Source organism: Odocoileus virginianus, chromosome 1 (assembly GCF_023699985.2).
Source record: "Odocoileus virginianus isolate 20LAN1187 ecotype Illinois chromosome 1, Ovbor_1.2, whole genome shotgun sequence".
Taxonomy (NCBI): domain Eukaryota; kingdom Metazoa; phylum Chordata; class Mammalia; order Artiodactyla; family Cervidae; genus Odocoileus; species Odocoileus virginianus.
Window position 1 is genome coordinate 25,771,508 of NC_069674.1, and position 21,296 is coordinate 25,792,803.

The window sequence follows — 21,296 nt, forward strand, 5'->3', positions numbered from 1 at the left end:
GTCCCGTTCCAGTGACAGAAGGCCCCGTGAGAAAGAGCCCTGAGGAAGGCCCCTGCTAAGAAATACTGCTGAGCAGCATGCATGTCCTTGGGGCAACCAGCCACAAGGATGAAGGACAAAAGGAAAATGTCACGGGGCTTCTCACAAACGCTCTCCTGCCAGCTGTCAGAAGTGTGACACCCAAACTCATTTCCTAATAAATGTTTTCATTTCCTTTGTACATGACAAAAGGTCTAGAGGTGTGGGAGGGGCTGGGGAGAGAGGCCCCTGGAGGGATGAACCCGAGGCAAATGTCCTGCATAGTAAGAAGGGTTCCACAGTTTGTTCCTGGGAAGGAAAGGATGGCGGAGATAAAAATATTCCACATAGTATTTACTCATATGTTCATTTTACAGCATCTTCTGGGAAGATTGTGTCTAATAGATGCCTCAATTTTGCAAATTTAAAAAAACAGAGGCCCCAGTGTGCTTAACCCAGGTTAGATTGCAAGTATGAAGTGAGGTCCCTTTTATCTTGATGAGGAAAAGCTAGAATCATAAAAGAATATGGGCTTTCTCAGCATGTTGCTTTCCATCACATTCTGCTCAGGGGCAGGCAGGGGAGTGGGAAAGAATAAAGTGGGGCTGGGGGACCCAAGGCATTCACTTTAATAATTAGGCATCTCACCTGGCCTCAGCGGCAAGCAGTTCATCATAGTGAGAGGACCGCTGATCGTCATCCTGCCGGTATCTGATCACTGTGGCTAGACCTTTGCTGACAAGGGCCTCGGCAATGTTTCTGCAACAGAAAAGATAGGTCAGTGAGCACTTGAGGTGCATATGGGGCTCAGTCAACAGCAATAACAACAGTTAGCACCTGCAGGTCTTAAGGCATCCTGACAGAGGAAGGGAGTTCAAGACCAATGAGTTGCTAAGCTAGAAATCCAAACAAAAAGGGGGAATAACCAAGTCCCCTGGCTCAGCATTTTTTCTGGTTAGTACAGTCAGATGCTATATCAATCCGTACATAAAACCTGGCAGAAAATATCTGTAAAAAGCCCACATTAGGCAGGGCTATTTACAGAATGGTATAAACAAGCCACTACCCTCAAGAAAAGTCTGCTCTAAAATACCAGGCACACAGATAAAAAACAAAGCACATAAAAGCATGACCTAAATTTCTCAAAATCCCCTTTTTTTCTAGCCTTATACTGGAACGAGAAAATACTGTGCTCCAGTTTGGCAAACTTAAGAAACGCTGGTTTCACAGAACACTCGAGAGTGTGTCTTTTCTCATTAGAACCCTGGACACTGACTCTCCGCTGACTCCAAGGGGGCCTGGGTGAGGTGAGGTCAGGAAGGAATTGTGGGGTGGCAGAGGGGTGGTGTTGGGATGGAATGAAACATCTTCATTAAAAATGGCATGAGCTAGGGAACAAAGTAAAAAAGTAGAAAGTCTCAGATGACCAGTTTTGAAGCAATACTCCAGTCCTTTTAGGACCACAGAATATTCAAATTAGAATCCTGCTTAAAAAAAAAAAATCTTCAACGTGCTGCACGTTCTCTTCACGAGAGTAAGATAGCGGGGCTACTATAAGTGACTTCCATCTACTCAGAAGAATCCACTGGAAATGATGCTCGGCCACCTAATGAAGCGTGTTCGCCTAGTTCCTCCCCAATCCGAAACGGGAACTTCAATGGGCAAAAGTGAAACTGCAAAAACAGATTTTCAAAAGTTACCTGCAGCAAGTAACTGCAAGACAAGAGGCATGGTATCGCTGGGGGAGAGCGGCGGTTACGTCTTTCTTTAAGTACACCGAAGGACCCGCTCAGACCATCTGGCGGGCCGCCTTCAGGGAGGAGGGACGGTAAGGAACAGGCTACTGTACCATATGCTGTGATTCAGGGCTGCTGGGGGAGGCGGTTAACTCTCAGCACGCTGGTGCTCTCAGACTCCCAGCCTATGGGCATGCTGGGAGCTGGGCTAAACCAGTCTATGGGCATGCTCAAGCCACTTTAGGGTTCTCTTCATCGAGGCCCAGGGATTTACTCTAAAAGAAAGAAGAAAAAAAAGAGAGGGGGGAATATGTGCAGGGAGATAAAGAAGGAAAAGATGCTGTGGCTGATTCTCTTCTCATTACGTGCCCCTCTGCTGCCTGTTTATCTACTGCCAGCACGATATTAATATCTCCAAACTGCCACGGAATTAGCACTTCTCAAAATCCACTCCCACAAAGAGGCTGCTTTGCTGGCCACCCTGTCTCCTGAGTCACTGCATAAGCGTGCTGGTAAATGCTGTCATCATCACCGAGCTGGGTTTGGCAGGGTGGAGAATGCCAGCAGCCCCAAGTTAGCAGCTGTAGATGGGGAGAATTTAACTAAGGGTCTCACTCAAGGCCCAAGAGGGCAGGAGAGAGGCTCCGCCCACCAAGAGGCCAGAGGGATGGCTGGGACACGCCCACCTGCAACAGGTTGTGAGGGCTTAGTGATTGGAAATGCCAGGACAACAACGAAGACATGTTTGGTGCTGCGTTTGGAATAACAAAGCATTGACATTTTACAGTCGATATGTGGGGTCTGGAGCAGAAAGCTGGAGTGACAGAGAAGGCGAGGGAAAAACCCACACAAATAAGCCTCTATATGAAAAGCTGGAGAATACAAAGCAAAACAGCACAAATGTTTAATGATCCATCCTGGTTAATGCTGCTCCAATCAATTCACAGTATTGAACTGAGTTCCTGCATGGCCAGCAGAACCAAGGACACAACCCTTTCCTCTCCTGTGGGCTTCTCACCCTCCAGATCCTGCCAGCAAATATCTGCAAACCAGTTAGGGCCTCAGATTCTAAACTCCACGACCTGCCCATCACCTCCTGTCCCTTCTCTCCAAAGCTTCAGTGCAATCCATGTTTTCTTAGCTTCTTTTCCCTAAACAACAGACTTTTCCTGGAGAACGGTTGCAATGTTAGTGCTCAGCGGCATGGAGGGTAAAAACACAGGAAACAATGACAGATATCACTACGGGGCCCCGCCCATGAGCCAGGTGTGTGAGAATCACACCACGTGCATTTTCATCTCGGTATGTGTTCCCCTATGAAATCACACTATATTACAATTAATTCGTCATCCATCTTCCAACTCAAACTGATGAGGTCAAAGAGGGCAAGGGCTGTGTCTTTCTTGCTCTGTAGCCAAGTATGAGAAATACAGCACTGGAACATTATTTCTTATCCTAAGCATTTATTAGCCAAGCTTGCCCAGCATAGAATTAAGAACAAAAGCTTCCAACATGCCTTCCCAGCTTTTGTCATTCTCCTCCCCATTATCTAAGACTTGTATTTAAAGAGAATCAAAGGGAGACAAATAAAATGGAATTAGCCGAGATCCGTGTACTTGACTCTCTCATTCATTTCTTTGGGCCACTAATGAAAGGTCAGGAGATTTCCCCCTGGCCAAAGATGGCTCAGAACTCAACACTGGTGTACTGATTAGTTGCCCAGTAAGAAAAGAGAACATTAAATTATGTGCCATGACATTATGCTGCTTTAGACAAATTTATAAATTCTGCTTTCTTGAGTGTATCAGTAATTCTATTCCAATTACGCATGTCTGGCTCGAATGGATAATTCACAATCAGCATACAAAAAGGGACCTAACAGTCTTGAAAGTCTAACAGGAAACAGAGAGAATAAGTGCTGGACTTGAAATGCTTCTCCAAGCTCAAGGAGAATTTTAGGTTATATGGGAAGTGAACTGTTTCCACCATGCAGGATCAAATGTTCCTGAGAAAAACACAAGCAACATGGGTCTCTTGAGCTTTCTCAAAAGGTCTCCATGTACCTGACATCCTCCCTGCCCACTCGTTTCCGCAGCTAGCAGGTTGTGGAAAGCATTTACTTTCTCATTATAAGATACTTTTGAAACCAGGGGGTACTATATTCTGCCAATCTGGAAAAGGTATGCTGTGCCCATATATGAGAATAGAATTCTTAAAACATAGATTTCACTCACAATAATTACTTGATCACAATTTTGCCTGCCTTCCCTAATCCCTACACCCCAAATCCAAGATTGGAAGCAATAATATATAGAGAAGGTCAGATAACTGACTAAAATTAACTAGATTACTTAAAAGTAGGAGTAGGAGGGGATAAGTAATTTTAAAACAATCTTACAGAAAAATTGCAAGTACAATAACAAAGAACATGCCGATCTCTTATTCATTTGAGAGCAAATGACCTGTTTATACCATCATCCCCCAAACCGTTAATGTGCATTTCCGACAAATCAGGATATTTTCCGACATAGTCAGTAAATAATGACTTGAACCAGGATATTGATGTTGACACATTATTGCTATCTAACCTACAACCTTACTCAAATTTTGTCAACTGTTCCAATAGAGAACTTAGGGGAAAGTGGATCTAGAGCAAAATCAGTTTTTTTCATTTTGTTACCCTGTCTCCTCAGTCTGGAGAAGCTCAATCTTTCTTAGTCTACCACAGCCCTGAAACTTCTCACGAGTACAGGCCAGTAATTTTGGACTGTTTGATGTCTCTGTGATCAGTGGCAAGTTATGAATCTTTGGCAGGAATGTGTCACAGAAGTGATGCTATGTTGTTCCCGTGGCCTCCTTTGAAATGACGTGTAATTTACTGATAATGTTAATTTTGATCACTTGATTCACGCACTGTCTACCAGGCTTCTCCACTATGAAGTTATTCTCTTCCTCTTTATAACAGGTATTGAAAAACTGTGTAGCTTTTAAATTCCCAAGTTATTCATTTATTGATTTGTAGAGGTTTATGGTCATGAAATATTTTATCTAAAGAGCCATATAATCCACTACAATCGTAATTGTTTCTGATGCTGAAATTATTCCCAATTTGGCCAGTGGGATCTGGGTCAAGCTGGCTCCTGTGTCCTGTCATCCTTTGAGCACTTCCTTGCTTTCAGACCACAATGTGTTCCAGGCTCATCTTCCACTGTTTTCTGCAGCTCCGAAACCAGCCATTTATCCAAAGAGTCCACATTTACATTTTTATCTCCATACACTTATTTCTGTATCTATAACCATTGAAAACCATGTGTAGCAGTCATGAAAACGTGCCTCTTGGATCTCTGACTGCAGGAAGCATAACTGACTGACAGCCCCAGCTGCTGTGCTCTGAAACCCATCGCTGTTTCCGCCAAAGCTACGCTTTCCCCCAGCTGCTTCCAGCCAATGACTGAGTGCAGTGGAGACACTACAACTGGCCTGCTGCTCAGAGACCTGGGCGTGCTCTGACAGGGAGCTGCGGCTTTGAGCACGCCCCCTCACCTTTGCTGGAACTCTTACAACTGCCCACAGCCCCAGATTAGATGCTTCCAGCTCAACCTTCCATTCTTCCCTTTACCACAGAGGTTAAGCATTCACAGCCTCTGCCAGCTCCCTTCCCATTTTCTCTGTTTTCCCCAATTAACCTCTTGTCTATTTCATCCTGTCTTGGCATCAGCTTTTTTAGCATACCATGAGTTCACAAATGTACTACAACCCCATTCAGCACTTCAGGGCACGTGCAGTTCTCTTCCTTTCCTTATCTGTACATCCCTTCTGACGGTGGGAAGCCTGCCTTCCATTATCCTCAATACTTTTACTTACGTGAATAATCTTCTCTGCATACACATATAGCATCTCACTTACACCTTCTTTGACTTCCACAATTTGGTCCTAACTGCCATGGACAGAGGAGCCTGGCACAGTCCATAGGGTTGCAAAGAGTCAGACACGACTGAACGACTAAGCACAACACATGGTAGAGCTAACTTAAAGGGTATATGCTGCTTGTCAAAAGAGAAGCTAGCGTAAATGGATGATAAGTAAGTTTCAAGAGTGCACATAAGGCATAATACCATTACACACACACATACAAACACACTTCATTCTCCATCTGAGTAAGGAAACAGATAATTCTCAATGGCTCTGGCTCACAGATCTCTATCTAGCTATTTGAGCTTAACATTTTCCACTTAAAAACCATCAACATTTTATCAGTCACTGAGGTGTCCATGGAGATTACAAAGCAGAGTATTTCCTTGAGGCAAATGAACACGTGGACACATATTCAGAATAAAGTAAGCCCATAAAGAAATACCTTTAACTATTAGGGAGTCAAGGCTAAAGGAAACGGTTGGAAGACAACAGCTCAATTCATTTATAACAGTCACATCACCTCTAGGAGAGGCACCGTCTCACGTGTGCGCATCCATGCACACACATGCATGCGTTCCCCATATGATTTTTCTACAATAACTTCAAGGTCCCATGGGTCGAATTTCATAAACTGGGCGTACAATGCACCCCATGGCTATATACTGTGAGAATATGATCCAACAAGGCATGAGGCATAGAGACAAGGCCTTTGTCACCCACGACCCATAAAAGCTCCAGTATCTTAAGCTGGGAAACTGACTCCACTTCCTTCCACACTGGCTGGAACTTCATCACAAGGACGCGCTCCCGCACAAGTGCTGAGATGGAGCGCCCTGGCTGACAGGGCTCCCCAATTTATTTCTAATATATCAGATGGCTCATCTCACATCTCAGTGATGTGGGGCTGAACCACAGGGAAACTATGGAGGGAAGGGGGCAGCTGATGTCTTTCTTTGCAAATCGGTTAGAGACCAGGAAGGAGGGAGAGATCACCCCAAGACTGGGTGATGAGGCAGGAAGCAAGCACTGGACAGAGTGCCTTTCTTCAGAGTATGAGGGCTACCTCGGCTCATATACACAGAAAACATGGGCTTCTCTGTCTAAGGGGGGGGGGGGGGGGGGATGATTAATGGCTAAAAGGCCCCAAGGCCAGGTTCCCCTCCAACCTTCTCTATGAGTTCACACTCAGACCTCTAATATGCACACCAGGCAGGAACCTGACAATTTCAGGCTTGAGACAGACTTGGCTTTTATAGACCCGCAAAATAAGACTGTAAAGGGTGAGAGTGGAATTCTGGGTGAGAGGGATCTACAGACAATGGGCCATGAATAAGGATCTTTACTGACTGCTGTTTCTTCCCCAGGCCTCAAACTAGGAAAAAGCCCAACAAAGCAACACGGAGCTGCCAAAAGCCAGTACAACAGTGTCTACAAGGGGTCGTGCTATGCCTGTCCCATCTAGCGTCTAAACTGTCTTTTATCCTCCGATTTCAGATTGAGCTCCCCAGAATCTGAAACAATGACACTCCCCCCCTTTTTTTTCCTTAAAATATATCCCGGAGGCACTTCCCACATGACCAAGCAGCATATGTAGACAGGAGACTCTGTTTTAGAAGCATCAGTAATTAGAAACATCTGAGGTGGCACAACCTCCTTTATATGTGTCCCAAATCTCTCCCCCACCGTCTTCCCTATTTTTTCACTCACCCCTTGAACTAATGTAATTCTAAAAATAACTAAAATAGATTTTTTGAGTCTTTTTACTCTTAATGGTTCCCTTTTCTGTTTAACAAGTCCTGTCACCGGGATAGTCACCAGAGGGTCTGAACGATGGCTAGGGACTTTCCCAGAACTCGTAACATAGATTAAAACCAAAAAGGAAGCAGCTTTAGAAACTACAGTGAAAGGAAGGAGAAAAAAAGTTATTATCAAGCATGGCATTAGATACCGAGTGTCTTAGGGCAGGATATATTCACTCCAGACACAGAGCCAAAGGTGACTGCTTCTGTCAACCCACCAGCCCAGCTGTGGTTATGAACATGAAACACGGCATGGTCCACAAAGGACCTCAGGAAGCCGGACTCAAGAGCAGGGAGGTATAGAATGGACTGACCTGAGTAGCTTTAGAAGCTAATCAAGCAAAAAAAGGGTGGGGAAAAGGGAGAATGAGGGAGTTTGGGATTCACGTGTCCACACTGCTATATTTACAGTGGATAACCAACAAGGACCTACTGTACAGCACAGGGAGCTCTGCTCAATGCTATGTGGCAGCCTGAATGGGAGGGGAGTTTGGGGGAAAATGGATACATGTACTATATGGACATGTAACACATGTATGCCTGAGTCCCTTTGCTGTCCACCTGAAACTACAGCAACATTATTGGCTGTGGCTGTTTAGTCACTCAGTCATGTCTGACATTTTGTCGCTAAGTCGTGTCTGACTCTGTGCCTCAGGGACTGTAGCCTGGGACTGTAGCCTGCCAGGCTCCTCTGTCCATGGGATTTCCCAGGCAAGAATACTGGAGTCGGTTGCCATTTCCTTCTCCAATAATTGGCTATACACTAATATATAAAAAAGGACCCTTTCAAACAAAACACCCTCAATAAGTAGTTCCTATTTAATGAGAATTAATTCAGAATATATACAGGTTCCACACAGAACTGTTCTACCAAAGAGAGCATTTTCTAGAGGTTGGACTTGAGATATGAAAATCAAGACTTCTTAGGATCAAGGACTCCTTAGGATCAAGGACTCTATTTTTGTACTTTTATAAATCCTAATCATTCTTCCTTCGTAGGGAGGGTGATGTGGAAAGAAAACAATGAAGACTGATATGGATTTAGTCCAGCTGGAAGAATCCAGAAGGATGCATGATTAAAATGAAATCCAAGGAGACCTACAAACAAGATTTGCAGAAACAAAGAAATGAAAGGAGGAACGGAGGAAGAGTGGAGATGAAAGAGAAAGGGGAAAGGGAATCAGTCCATGAAAAAACTACTGCTTCACGGACAAATAAATTCTTAAATCCCCAACACAGACATCCATCCAACCCTCAGTGTCAATAGCTGGCTTACCCCTGGACACGGGCAAAAGCCTAACCAGCTTCAGGGGCCACTACCTACTGCACACCAAGAGCGCTCTTCAGTTGGGGGAAAAGAAAGAAAAGCAAAGATACCTAGGGACCAGGGTGTAACAATGTGGGTGATGAAGATGTGACTTCTCATTCGACCTTCCAAGAACAGCCATTTTTCTTCTCCACTATGTGTCTGAGCCCTAAGGTCCTCATTATCTTACTCCCACTCGAGTCCTACATGAGGGCTCACCTAATCTCACCTCCTGAAAACACCAATGGACAGAAAAGAAGACAGAAACCTACTTGGAAGCAGGAGAATTAAACACCTAACTCACTTCTTAACTCTAGCTAGGGGAGAGAATAGTGCTGGAAATATGGGTCAAAACAATTTTTAAAAGGAAGGGGAAAAGGCATAACACCCAATGCTTATGCTTACTAAATAGACAATTTTATTCTGCCCCCAGGATTTCTGCAGTACTGTAATCTTATTGCCACCTCTTATATGATAGCTCCATTTATTCAGCAATATCCTGGTTATGGCTTTATAAGACAAGAAAAACTGTGGTATTATACTCTATTATGCCAGCTCTTCTCTGAGTACTGCTGTACTTTCAAGTCAGCAAAATATCAGAGGAGGTTATCAGTCCAGTGACGAACCTTGGTTGAGGTATGAGAGGTGTATTAAGTGTAAGGAGCAATGAAAACAACACCGCCTTCAAATATTACCCCAGTCTCCACCTCTCATAATAATAAGAAGAATGTCTGTTTCATAGAAGCTTCACGGACTAAGCTGAATCTCCCTTCTCCTGCAGGAGAGAATATGGGGTATATACCCAAAGTGACACTTCCTATACTGGACAACCATGTTTCTTTCCCAGGAGACAATTAGACCCCAAAAAGACAATTAAGATAATCAATTAAATCAAGGATCTAGCTTGAAATAAGCAAGCTGTCTAACAAATATGCATTTCATATCCAAACTGGTCCACTCATTGCTAAATATGCCATACATTTACATTTCAAACTATTTGCAGGACATGTGAATTTGCATGACTCATCACCATGTAAAACTCAGCATTTCAAAAATAAATCTCACTTCCCTAGATTAAGCTTTTCTGAAATCTACCAAATCAGCTCATTTCCCTAACATCTCTAATTGTGGGACCATCAGATTCCCAGTCACCTAAGGCTGACATCTGTATTCATTCCCAGATAAAATTAGTTGTCCAAACTTTGAACTCAAGTCTCCAGTGTTTCTCCCATGACTGTTTTCTATCCTGCTCTTTCTAACTTACCTGTCCACACCCCTCCGCAACCCGCCCCCAAATCTGGTCTCCTTGCAAAGTTTTCCAATCCTGATCACTTTCAATTGAATCCTCTTAATCTTCATGCTCCAATCTACCACAACCACAAAAACCTTGTTTGAACTTTTGCAATGATTTTAGATTTAATGACCATTTACTGAGTGTCTGCTACAGGCCATGCTTTTAAACACACATTAACCTAATCTGATGGGCTTCCCAGGTGGCTCAGTGGTAAAGTATCGGCCTCCCAAAGCAGGAGACATGGGTCGGGAAGACCTCCCTGGAGGAGGAAACGGCAACCCACTCCAGTATTCTTGCCTGAAGAATCCCATGGACGGAGAAGTCTGAAGTCCATAGATTTGCGAACAGTGAGACATAACTGAGTGACTGGGCACACAACCTAATCTTTCTATAGCAATAGAAAGGTGATAAGTATGTATTTCTTAAAAAAAAAAAGTAATCAGTTTCAGGCTTGCTACAAGTAATCCTGTTAGTGTGTTAGTAAGTGGCAATCAAAACTAGAAGCTAGATTTTTAAGAATTTTAAATCCAGTTCTCTTTCTGACTACATTGCTACAAACTGCAGGTAAAGAAGCATTCTACAACAAAGCTCACATATACATCTCTAAACTTATTCTATAAAGTCTTTCAATCTTCTGCTTTAATCCAAGCAGTCAAGCACTGCAGTCCGTCGTCTCAATTCCTTTGGCTGGGCCATTCATTTGGCACTTATCTTTTACTGCTGCAGATTATTATCTTGCTTTGTGTACATATCTTGTCTTCCCAACCAGATCATATTCCCTATTGGTCCAAAAAAGAGCCAAACACTTAGTAGGCACTCAATAAATATTTATTGGCTAGCTGACTGATTGCATTCTCAGTGTTCCCAGGGGTTCTGTGGGCGGTTGGATGAAAACAAAAGTAATAACTGACTGAGTCATAGAATTTGAGCAAAAAGAGTCCATAGAGATAAACTAATCTGCAAAGCTCCATATATAGATGAAGACAGACCCTGAGAGAAACCCTGAAAATTGTGAAATGAGATGTCTAAAGAAACAGAGCGACACCATCTCAGTGGGCATCTGAGAGCCTTCTGATTCTCAGCCTATATCCCTTTACTATGCTGCTGTCCTTTACATTTCTATAAAATAGGAGTAAATATATTGTGCACATAAATTATCCAAGATATGCATTAAAAATTTATCAGCATGCTAAAAATAATCCATCCACATATTATAAATTTGATCACTCTAATAATAATAATCCTAGCTAAAATATACATTAAACATTTCATTATAATAACTTGCTTGCCTTTTGGGGATTCAGAGGACTTTTTTCTTTCTCTATGTTCCAACACAAGGTATAAATGCTGGCTGTAGGCATAAGCATGTTTTCTTCATCCCTTTTCTTTCCTCCTCTTTCCTTTGAGAAATTAACATTGAGTGGTGTGAGGTGAAAACCTCCCGAGCCTTCTCTCCCTCAGTGATGGTGGAGAAATGACCCTTTCCACTACCATTGCCCTGACTCCTGAATCAACTCATTGATCTAGGAGAGCTCCTGCTACACAAGCTGACTGGAGTCATCCCACACTGCACTGCATAATATGGTCTTTACGTATTTGTTGGAGAACCAAACAGTTACACGTTAAAAAAAGGATGTTAAGAGGCAATTACTCCCTCCTTTCCAAGTGAAGAATAAAAACCAGTTTAGGAATATCTATGAAAATATTAAAGTGCAAAATATATGAAAGGTAAATTTCTAAAAGTTAGGAAAACATGTATCTCTGTTTTTACAAAGACACTACTATATTCAGATATATGGATGAGAGGTGATGGTAAGAATGAATGAATAATGTAAATCTGAAATGGGCCTATCATTAGTGAAAGATACTCTTCTAGTTTCAGTTCTTAAACAAAAATGAAATAATTCATTTTCATAATGGAAAAAACAGATCAGAGGCACTAAACTGCTTAGCAGTTAAAAGAATTTCGTATCATTAGGTACCCAAAACATGTTCGATTTTAGCTTATTGTTTGTTTGCGCTCCAAAATATACAAAGAGGAAACCAACTTTCTAAAAGAGACACTCAGTGGGGCACAGTTAATTTTAAAAAGGAGGGTCTAATGATCACATCTCACATCAACACTTTAATAAGGAAAAAATCCTTATCTAAGTTATAAAAAAATGAGTGAAGAGATTGAATAACACAGGAAAAGATGAATATCATAAAACAAAAATGTTAAAAATGAATGTTTATCCAATTCTCTCTCATCCAACAAAGATACATTACACATAGCATTTATATTTATTTTCAATAGTGAAAGCCACTTAATGTTTCCCACTTCCTCCCTCCAAAGAGAGCAATTATGAGCTCGTTTCATAAAGAACCCATGGCACAGAGCTGTGATTCAAGCCAGAGGACCTGGGTTCTTACCCAGCTCTCTGGCCATTTAAACTCTTGTAAAAGAGCTAAGCCTGTACCAGTTTCCATATCTATAAAATGAGAGGGTAGATCCAAATGCTCTAGGCAATAGGTTTCAGCTCAGAGACATTCTAATGTCATTTTTAAAGGGAGCTAGGTTTTACTTATCAATAGTCTTACATATCTTTATACAGCAATAACTGATAATATTCAAAGCCAATTAGATTATGTATCATTTCAATAAGTATTAAACAAAACCTGCCTGCCAATACAGGAGCCGTAAGAGATTAGGGTTTGATCCCTGGGTTGGGAAGATCCCCTGGAGGAAGAAAATGGCAGCCCACTTCAGTATTCTTGCCTGGAGAATCCCATGGACAGAGGAGCCTGGTGGGCGACAGTCTGTAGGGTCGCAGAGTTGGACACAACTGAAGTGACTCAGCACATAGCACATACAGGGCTTAAACACATTTCTGGTTGTGGCCACAGGTAGCGTGGTCAGGCACTGTGGCAACAAGCACAATCGTCTCCAATCCCTGCCCCGGGGACTGTGTGCCCTACACACATGGGGGTGAAGGGTTTGTCCAGGCTGCTCAGCAAACTTAAGAGGATTCTTCAAGGCTGATCACTTCTTTAAGATACAATGTATTACCTAAATGTTCTAGAGTATAAAAAAAAGTAGGGAGTGATGAACAAGTAAGAAATACGTAGTTTATTTTCTACCAGCAAAACTAAAGTTCAGCAGATTCTGTACTGTCTGGGACCTTCTACTTTGGCTAAGAACTTTTATCAACAGCAAGAAACTGGTCAACCTCATTAGTAGAAATGTGTTCAAAGAACTGACTCAAGAGTAGACTTGACATTTAGTGGCAATTGATCACATTTCTTATATCTCTGAGGCTCACAAGATTATAGAGAGCTAGAGGTTTACTTCTGTGTCTTATTACAAAACATAGGGGGAAAAAAATCAAAGAATCTTCATATTTACATGGTTTGCCAAGTATTACTACTACTTCGGTGTATCAAGTTTATACTTGAGGAATATAAGTAGCAGCAATATGTCAGTAAAACAATTATGAGATGTTTGAATAGTCCTTCTGCGCTTAACACTATACAAAAGACTATAGATTATGGCACAGTAAGTATTAACAAGGAAAATGGACCTCATTATGACAGGGGAAAAAAAAACCACGAAGACTTCATTTGTTATAATCACAGAGCTTAGAGCTGAAAAGTCCAATTTTCTCATCTTACAGGTGGCTACTCTGAGAACTAAGACATTAAATAGCACTTAGTGACTGAACTGCACTAGAACTCAGGTCTCAAGTCCTTCAGCCTGCCTCCAGTTCCCATATACAGACTAGAAAAGCTATGGATACACAGAACAACTCAGAGGGACCTCAAAATGATAGAGATGGAAAAAGATGAGTGGTTGTCACAGATGATGGGAGGGGAAAGGCTTAGGAGGAGTAGCACAAAGAAGATCTTGTGATAACTGAAGAGCTGTCAGTCTTGACTATGGAGGCGGTTACATGAATCCACACAAGGAAAAAAGAGACCAACATACATGCTGTCCCAGGGCCAAAGTTCCTGTCTGTGCTATTGTTCAACAACTGTGTAAGACATAACCACTCGGGGGAACTAGGTAAAGGGTGCCTGGGACTGGCTCGTTTGCTCCTATAATTACTTCAAAATCAAGTTTTTAAAAAGGGGGCTTCCCTGGTGGCCCAGTGGCTATGAGTCCATGCAGGACTCTGAGTGGGCTATGAGTCCCCTCCCAATGCAGGGGGCCTGAATTTGGCAACTAGATTCTACATGCTGCAACTGAAGCTTCTGCATACCTCAACTAAGACCTGGCGCAGCCAAATAAAAATAAAATAAATGTTTAAAACGAGAGAAATCTCACAATCTTTTTTCTTCTTTTAAAGTTAAAAAGTTTTCAGACACCCACAGCACTCCTCTGTTCAAAACTCTTCAATGTCTCCCGTCCTGTTCAAAGTACAAGCCAAGTACTATCAATGGCCCATGAAAACCTACATGGTCTCCTGCCGTGTTTCCCTCCCACCTTCCTGGATAATGTACTAGGAATTAAAATCCAAAGTATCTGTGACTTAGCATTCTAAATGCTGTGAACCTTGTAATTAAGAAAGCATAGTGTCCTGAGTAAGGACATACACAGATGCTCAACTGGGGTCTTGGGTCTGCCTGGTTCGCAAAGGTAAAGTTTCACTAAGAAGTCAATAGCTAAAGGGCGAGTGGGAACTGGTGAGTGGAAATTATGTTCCCAGCACACAGAGCAAACTAACTTCAAGAAGGATGTGTTTTGGGACTTCCCTGGTGGTGCAATGGTTAAGAATCTGTCCGCCATATGTATACCTATGACTGATTCATGTTGACGCTTGGCAGAAATCAACAAAATTCTGTAAACCAATTAGCCTTCAATTTAAAAATAAATAAAAAGCAAGAATCTATCTGCCAATGCAGGGGACCTGGGTTCGATCCCTGCTCCGGAAGGACTGCATGAGCCTAGGGGCATCTAAGACTTGGAGCCTACAGCCTGTGTTCCACAACAAGAGAAGCTACCACAATAAGAAGCCTGTGCACCACAACTAGAGTATTCCCTGCTCACAGCAATGAAGACCCAGCTCAGCCAAAAATAATAAAATTTAAGAAGAACGGCATCACCGACTCAATGGACATAAATTTGTGCAAACTCTGGGAGACAGTGATGGACAGACAGGGAAGTCTGGTGTGCTGCAGTCCATGGGTTGCAAAGAATCAGACATGACTGAGTGACTGAACAGCAACAATAACAAAAAAGAATAGTGTTCTGTTTTTATTATTATTTTTTACAGAAATGGATGAGGGCCAGGGCATATTAAATATAAAAATGGAGAGGTAGGCTAGGGTCAGTTCATGGGTTTCTATTAATCCAAAAGGCTGTGGGATGATTAATGAAGACTTTAAGCAGGAGATCAGATTTGTTTCAGAAACCAAACTGCAACAGCTGTGTGCAAAATGGATCAGAAGGGATTCAGACTAGAAACAGAAAGGCCAGTAGGAAGACTGACAGCATCAACCAGGCAGTGAGGACAGAAGGGCTGAAATGAACCTGAGATATACCTGGAGGCAATCAGGTATGGAGACAGGCGATAAAGATGACATTTTGATTTGTGGCATAAAAAGCTAAGTAAAAGGTGGCACCGTCAATCAAGATGTGATCATTTGAGTAAAGAAACAGCTTTTCAAGGGGAGATCGTGAGCTCCATTTCAGTCATACTGAACTTCAGTAAAAGGTGATGTCCATCCAGTCAAAAGCTGGATATATTGGTGGAAGAACTGGGCTGGAGACACAGATTTCAGGCAGATTAGCAACATCTACCTGCAAACTGAAGCCAGGGGATGAATGAGACAACCTGGGAGGCTGAGCAAAGGTAGGAAGAGGGTCAAGGGTAGAGGCTTCAGAAGCACAGATATTTAAGGAGCTCTAAAGCAGACAGAGAAGAATAATCAGAATCATAGAAAGAAACTCAGTCAAGTCTCGTGTACTGAAAAGGAGGGAGAAAAGTCCGAACAAGACTGTGATGTTTTAAATACTACAGAGAGAGCACATAAAAGACTCAGAAGTGTCTCTGAGGGAAGCATTGGTGTTCTAGGCAGGTTCAGTTTCAACAACATGGAGTAGCCAAAGCCAGATGGTAAAGAATGCATAGCGAATGGACGCAGAGTTAAAATTGCTTTCAACTCAATTAACTTGGCTATGAAGAGAAGGGAAGAATAAGAAAAGCAGATTGTAGTAAGAGAAGACTAAAGACAAATTTTTAAGAATCGCTTTTAAAAGGGAGGTTGGGGGGAACTGAAAGCCACAAAATCCTTAGACCAAAAGAAACAGAATTCAGGGCACGTGGGTAGAAAAATGAGTTTGGAAAGAAAGAGGGTGAAATCTTGCAGAGATGGGAAAGGGGAAGATAATAAAGCAGGCAGGAGGGAGACAAGTTTGGGGTTCAGAGACTAAGGAATTAAAGGCACTTTCCTGATAAGCCGGTGTCTTTCTCCAGAAAACAGATGAGTTTGTAAGCTGAAAGTGAGAGAGAAGGAGGTAGGGGGCTTGACTGAAGACGTTTGTTAAAATCTAAAATGGCTGTTTGTAGTGAATTAACAGCATAAAGACAGCATTTATGGAAAATTAATCCAGCTGTATTATGTAGCAAGAAATGGGAGAGCAGAAACTCTGCCATTAGAAAAGGCATCTCTAGAAGGCTATTGTGTTAATATAGATCCAAGTTGCTGATTGCATGAAGCAGAGTAACAGCAAGAGAAATAGGAAAGAACTGATAAGGGAATTTTACTAAATCATCACCTAATCACTAAACTGTTTTCTCCCAAAACTCCACGGGTCACAAAGGCAGGACCAAACATTGTTAATTTCAGCTCTTGGTGGGAACTAAAGCTATGGATGGCTGGTCCCTCCCTGACTTTTAGGCTTCCCAGTCCAGGATGGCTGTACCACTTCTTAAAAAAAACTCAGTGAACCACTGAATCTGAATGGCCTTGCCAATTTAAAGCACACCTGTAACCAACTACATCCTGTATAAGCGGTGATCACCGCTGATTAATAAGCTGTACAGGTGACTCTGGGATACAGATGAGTATGAAAGTGAGTTTTAAAATCAGCATTAGTGTTAAACATGTTGGTGTTGAAATGAGACTAGGACAGTACAAATGGAAATGAGAAGCAGGTACGTGGTTAAGTCGGGAGTAGGAATAAGCAATGAGAGATAAAAAGTGGATAACCATTAGCACAGAGAGGATAGGTGAAGCTATGACTTAACAAAACACCAAAGAGAAATCATTTACAGACAGAAAATAGCAGGATCAAGGCAACTCTTGGACAAGATGAAGCCAGAGGGCTTAATTAGAGCTTGTTTGTTTTAAGTGTTATATCAAGGCAAGATGGGGGCATTTACAGTACTTGGCATGTCATCTCTGAAGTTCAATTATGAAGACTGATGATCAGCAATGTTTTTGATAATCTGTATGGCATCTTTTCTCTCAAGAAATATGACATAGTAATGCTTTGAGACACATTTACTTAACCTACTTCCAATATTGATCTTCTCAAATTAACTGCATGGAAAGAAATCATTTCAAGTTCTTTACATTATAGAAAGGGGCAAAGAGGTCTGGCCAAGAATATGTAAACTAGAGAGAAATACAAGAACTCAGCACATGTGCAGAGGGACACACCAATGCAATCACCAGTAGCGTTTCTCTTTCAATGGAATTCCTGCCTGTCTGCTGATCTGGGTGCAAGATAATTTCCCCCACGGTGAAAACTGCTGTTGAGAGGCAGAACTCTCCACCATCTGTTACTGAGAATTAGCATAATGATGGATTATCTAATCCCTTACATTTAACAGATACAAGTGGTGCTCTAACAACGCCAGTTTTGTTCACATCCTCATTCACGTGTCCTATCCCCACCCCTTATATAAAAATTGATCCTCCCACCCTGCTGGTGATGAAGCTGGTCCGGATTTTACCCCCAATCTTGCCTAAGAGTCCAGGTGCTTTGCCATGAGACGCTGTGCTAACCCATTTTATTCAGGAGTGAGAATGCAGCTGTTATTCCAGATGCAGCTAAAAAAGAAAGAAAAATTGTCACTAGGAGACCAGCAAAACGACTCATGCAGGCAGTGCCTTCCTTCATAAATGAGACCCGGTTGAGAACTTCAACCAAGACAAAGCCAAGGTTAAGTCAGTGCTGATCTGGTGAGAGTGACAGATGAAAGAAAAAGAAACCAAGAAATTAAGTGGGTAGCACAGTAAAAGACTGCTGTTCTCCAGGTTCAAGTGTGCCAAAGAGCGAGACTTAGGAAGCATTAAAGAATGAGAATCAGACTTCCAGAAAAAACAAGGACATGCTTATAGGATCAAATACCTAGGAGAGAACATTCAGCGAGGAGTGGCTGGATGGCTGCCCGGGGCACCCAAGGCAGGGAGAGAACTGTACTGTCATCAGTGACCAGCAAAGCCACAGTTCAATCAGACAGAAGTGAAATTTAAGAGACTGTATAGAAAACAATTTTCAAATACAGCCACTTCCACATAATTTGAGTCTCGGTAAGAGTCAAGAGAAAACATTTCAAGAAAAAGTACTTGCACTTAACGTGATACCAGGGCTGCTTTTGCTGGGGAAGAGGGGTTGGGTGGGGGATTGTGCATCTTTATCAAGTTTCTGGATATAAGTGAAATTGTTTATTTATAACTTATTAAATCTAGAAGTACTGTTTTGGTTAAAACCCTACTTTTTACCCCCTCAATACTCTGCACAAAGGTATTTAATATTAGAACATACACTATCATTACAGAAAATTCTGAGCTAGTTCTCTCTCATCTTACCCATCTCACTTTTTCAACATGCTCTATGCCTTCAGAAATTCTTCCCGCATTTTCATAATATTCAGATGACTGGGTTTACTAGTTGTTCCAGAAGTATCTGTTCATATCTCCATAGCATAGCGGATGCAAACTCAAGGTCTGTCTGTATGATTAAAGTTGCACCGGAACACAGCCACGCCCAACTGTCTGCATATTGTCTGGCTGCCTTAGGATTACCAGGGTAGGGTTGAATAGTTTCCACGCAGAGCACATAGCTATCAAAGCTGAAATATTAGTATCTAGTCCTTTACAGGAAAAAAAAAAAAATCTGTCTCTCCTGCCTCATAGTACTGCTTTTTAAAATGACCTTTAAGAGGGTAATTCCTGTGACACTCAGCTCTCACAGTTCGGGGGTCATATTCACTGTAATAATTGCTTCATTCATGTTAAAAAAAATTACTGGCTCCTTTTTAATAATGCTGCCATGTGACCTTCATGCCGTTGCAGCCGGCTAACTGATGTGCTCCAAATAAACTGAGGGAGCACTTTGTAATAATACAAGAGCCCCTGTGAAGACGCCAAGCATAAGGTGATATCCTCTCTCCTGAGCAGCGATCTGTGGGGAGAAGAAAAGAGCCTGGCACCTACTTGTGGTGTTCACTCTGCCCACAAGATTCTACCACAAATAAACTAGCCCGTCTCTTCGAAAGAGCATTCCCAACACTTCCATCAAGAGTGAGGAGAGCCACCAACAGGGGCACCTGTACCTTCAACAGCAGCAGGAGGTGGGAGAGAAGCGGAGACCTGGGCTTGCTCTGTAAGGTCCCTTCACGAAGCTCTTGTGAGGAAGTAAGCAAGTGACAACACCGAGGTTCTGCCTGCACGCAGCGAGCACTGCGCCTGTGGGGTCACTCTGGCTGCTGGTACCTTCAACAGTGGCCTAGTTCTGCCACTCCTCCTGAACTCAGACATTTTGTTTATAAAACGAAGGAGGTGGACTAGACAGCCTTTGGTTTTTTTGGCTGTGGCATGTGGGATCCTAGTTCCCTGACCAGGGATCGAACCTGTGACTCCTGCAGTGGAAGCACAGAGTCTTAACCACTGGACCATCAGGGAATTTCCAGACTAGACAGTACTGAACTGCAAAATTCTGGGGCTTTACTAGAAGGAAAAAAAAAAAGGACTGATGTTAAGGTACATGTACCTTATCATGTTAAGGTACATGATGCTTTCCTCAAAGAAGCATCTTTGAGGAAACGCTGAAAAGGTGAGCCTTACTTCTCAAATCCAGAGACCTATCTGGTGGATAGAGCCACCAGTACAGGCTCCCGCTCCAAACCCGGCTGTCCTGAAAGGAGGTCACCCTGGGCTGATAGAGATGTCGCGCTTACCTCGTGGGCATCAGCGCGTGGCCTGGGAGAGCACCCACCCAGCTGCAGCCTCTATATCACACGCACCCGCTGCAGTGGCAAGATTCATGGCTCCCGCAATGGGCCAGTGTTATCCAATATGCATGAAATCTAAGTTTTCATCATTTCCACTGGTCAAAGGCCAGCGGGTGTTAAATCCCAGAATACCAGGATTAATGAAGGAGTCATTAAAAACCCAGCATTAAATCACTTCTGCAGCCAATGCAGAGAGTGATGTCTGTAATACATTACAAGGCTGATTAGAAAGAAACAAGTTCCAATTTAGAAATGAATTACCGGATTTTTTTTAAACTGGTTGGAGAGCTATCCCAGCAATTTTGTTATTACAGGGGAGACAGAGGGGGTGACATATAAGTTATGTCATGAATGGGAAATCATCATCTCCTGAAATCACATGAACAAAAATCAGGAGTGAATAACACCCTCAAGATCTAAACAAGAGGGAGAAGAGACTCCAGATACCCTGGCCAGGTTTCACCTCTTTAATCGTCTTAGATTTTTTTGGGAGGCTGTGGGCTGCGAGGCTGCTATCGCCTCGTGCCCTGGAAACAAGTTTACTCTAGAGAAGTTTTAGGACAATCCCAGTCCACTGAGGGCTTCCCAGGTGGCTTAGTGGTAAAGAATCCGCCTGCTGATACAGGAGACTGTGTCCAATCCCTGAGTCGGGAAGATACCCTGGAGGAGGAAATGGCTACCTGTATTCTTGCCTGGAAAATCCTGTGGACAGAGGAGTTTGGTGGGCTGCAATGAGTCACATAGGACTGAACTGACTTAGTACACACAATTTCATTCTCCAATCTGTTTTCAATCCCACTGTCCCGGACACTCTAGGCAAAGTGAACTCATTCTTCAGCTCATGCTTTCTGGAGCTGCCATAAAAAGTATACCTTCCAGAAAAAGATTACTCAGCTATGAAAATGGAAGGTAAACTGTGCAGAGAGCTGGCTAGGGAGAGGAAGGGAGATGAGCGCTGACCTAATGAATGCTCTTGTAACCCACAATGAACACTGTCTTACTGTT

The 21,296-nt window shown here is 42.6% G+C and overlaps 1 protein-coding gene and 1 non-coding gene across 2 annotated transcripts in view; both read right to left on the minus strand.

Annotated features, from left to right (window-relative positions):
- Positions 1-21,296, minus strand: part of SND1 (staphylococcal nuclease and tudor domain containing 1) — a 410,101-nt gene that overhangs the window by 190,889 nt on the left and 197,916 nt on the right. The window contains exon 13 of the mRNA XM_020914889.2: positions 667-777. Coding sequence (XP_020770548.2) covers positions 667-777 — 111 coding nt within the window. The remainder of the gene's footprint in view (positions 1-666; positions 778-21,296) is intronic.
- On the minus strand, positions 19,890-19,962 carry TRNAG-UCC (transfer RNA glycine (anticodon UCC)). Its single transcript has one exon. It is a non-coding gene; the product is annotated as a tRNA-Gly (tRNA).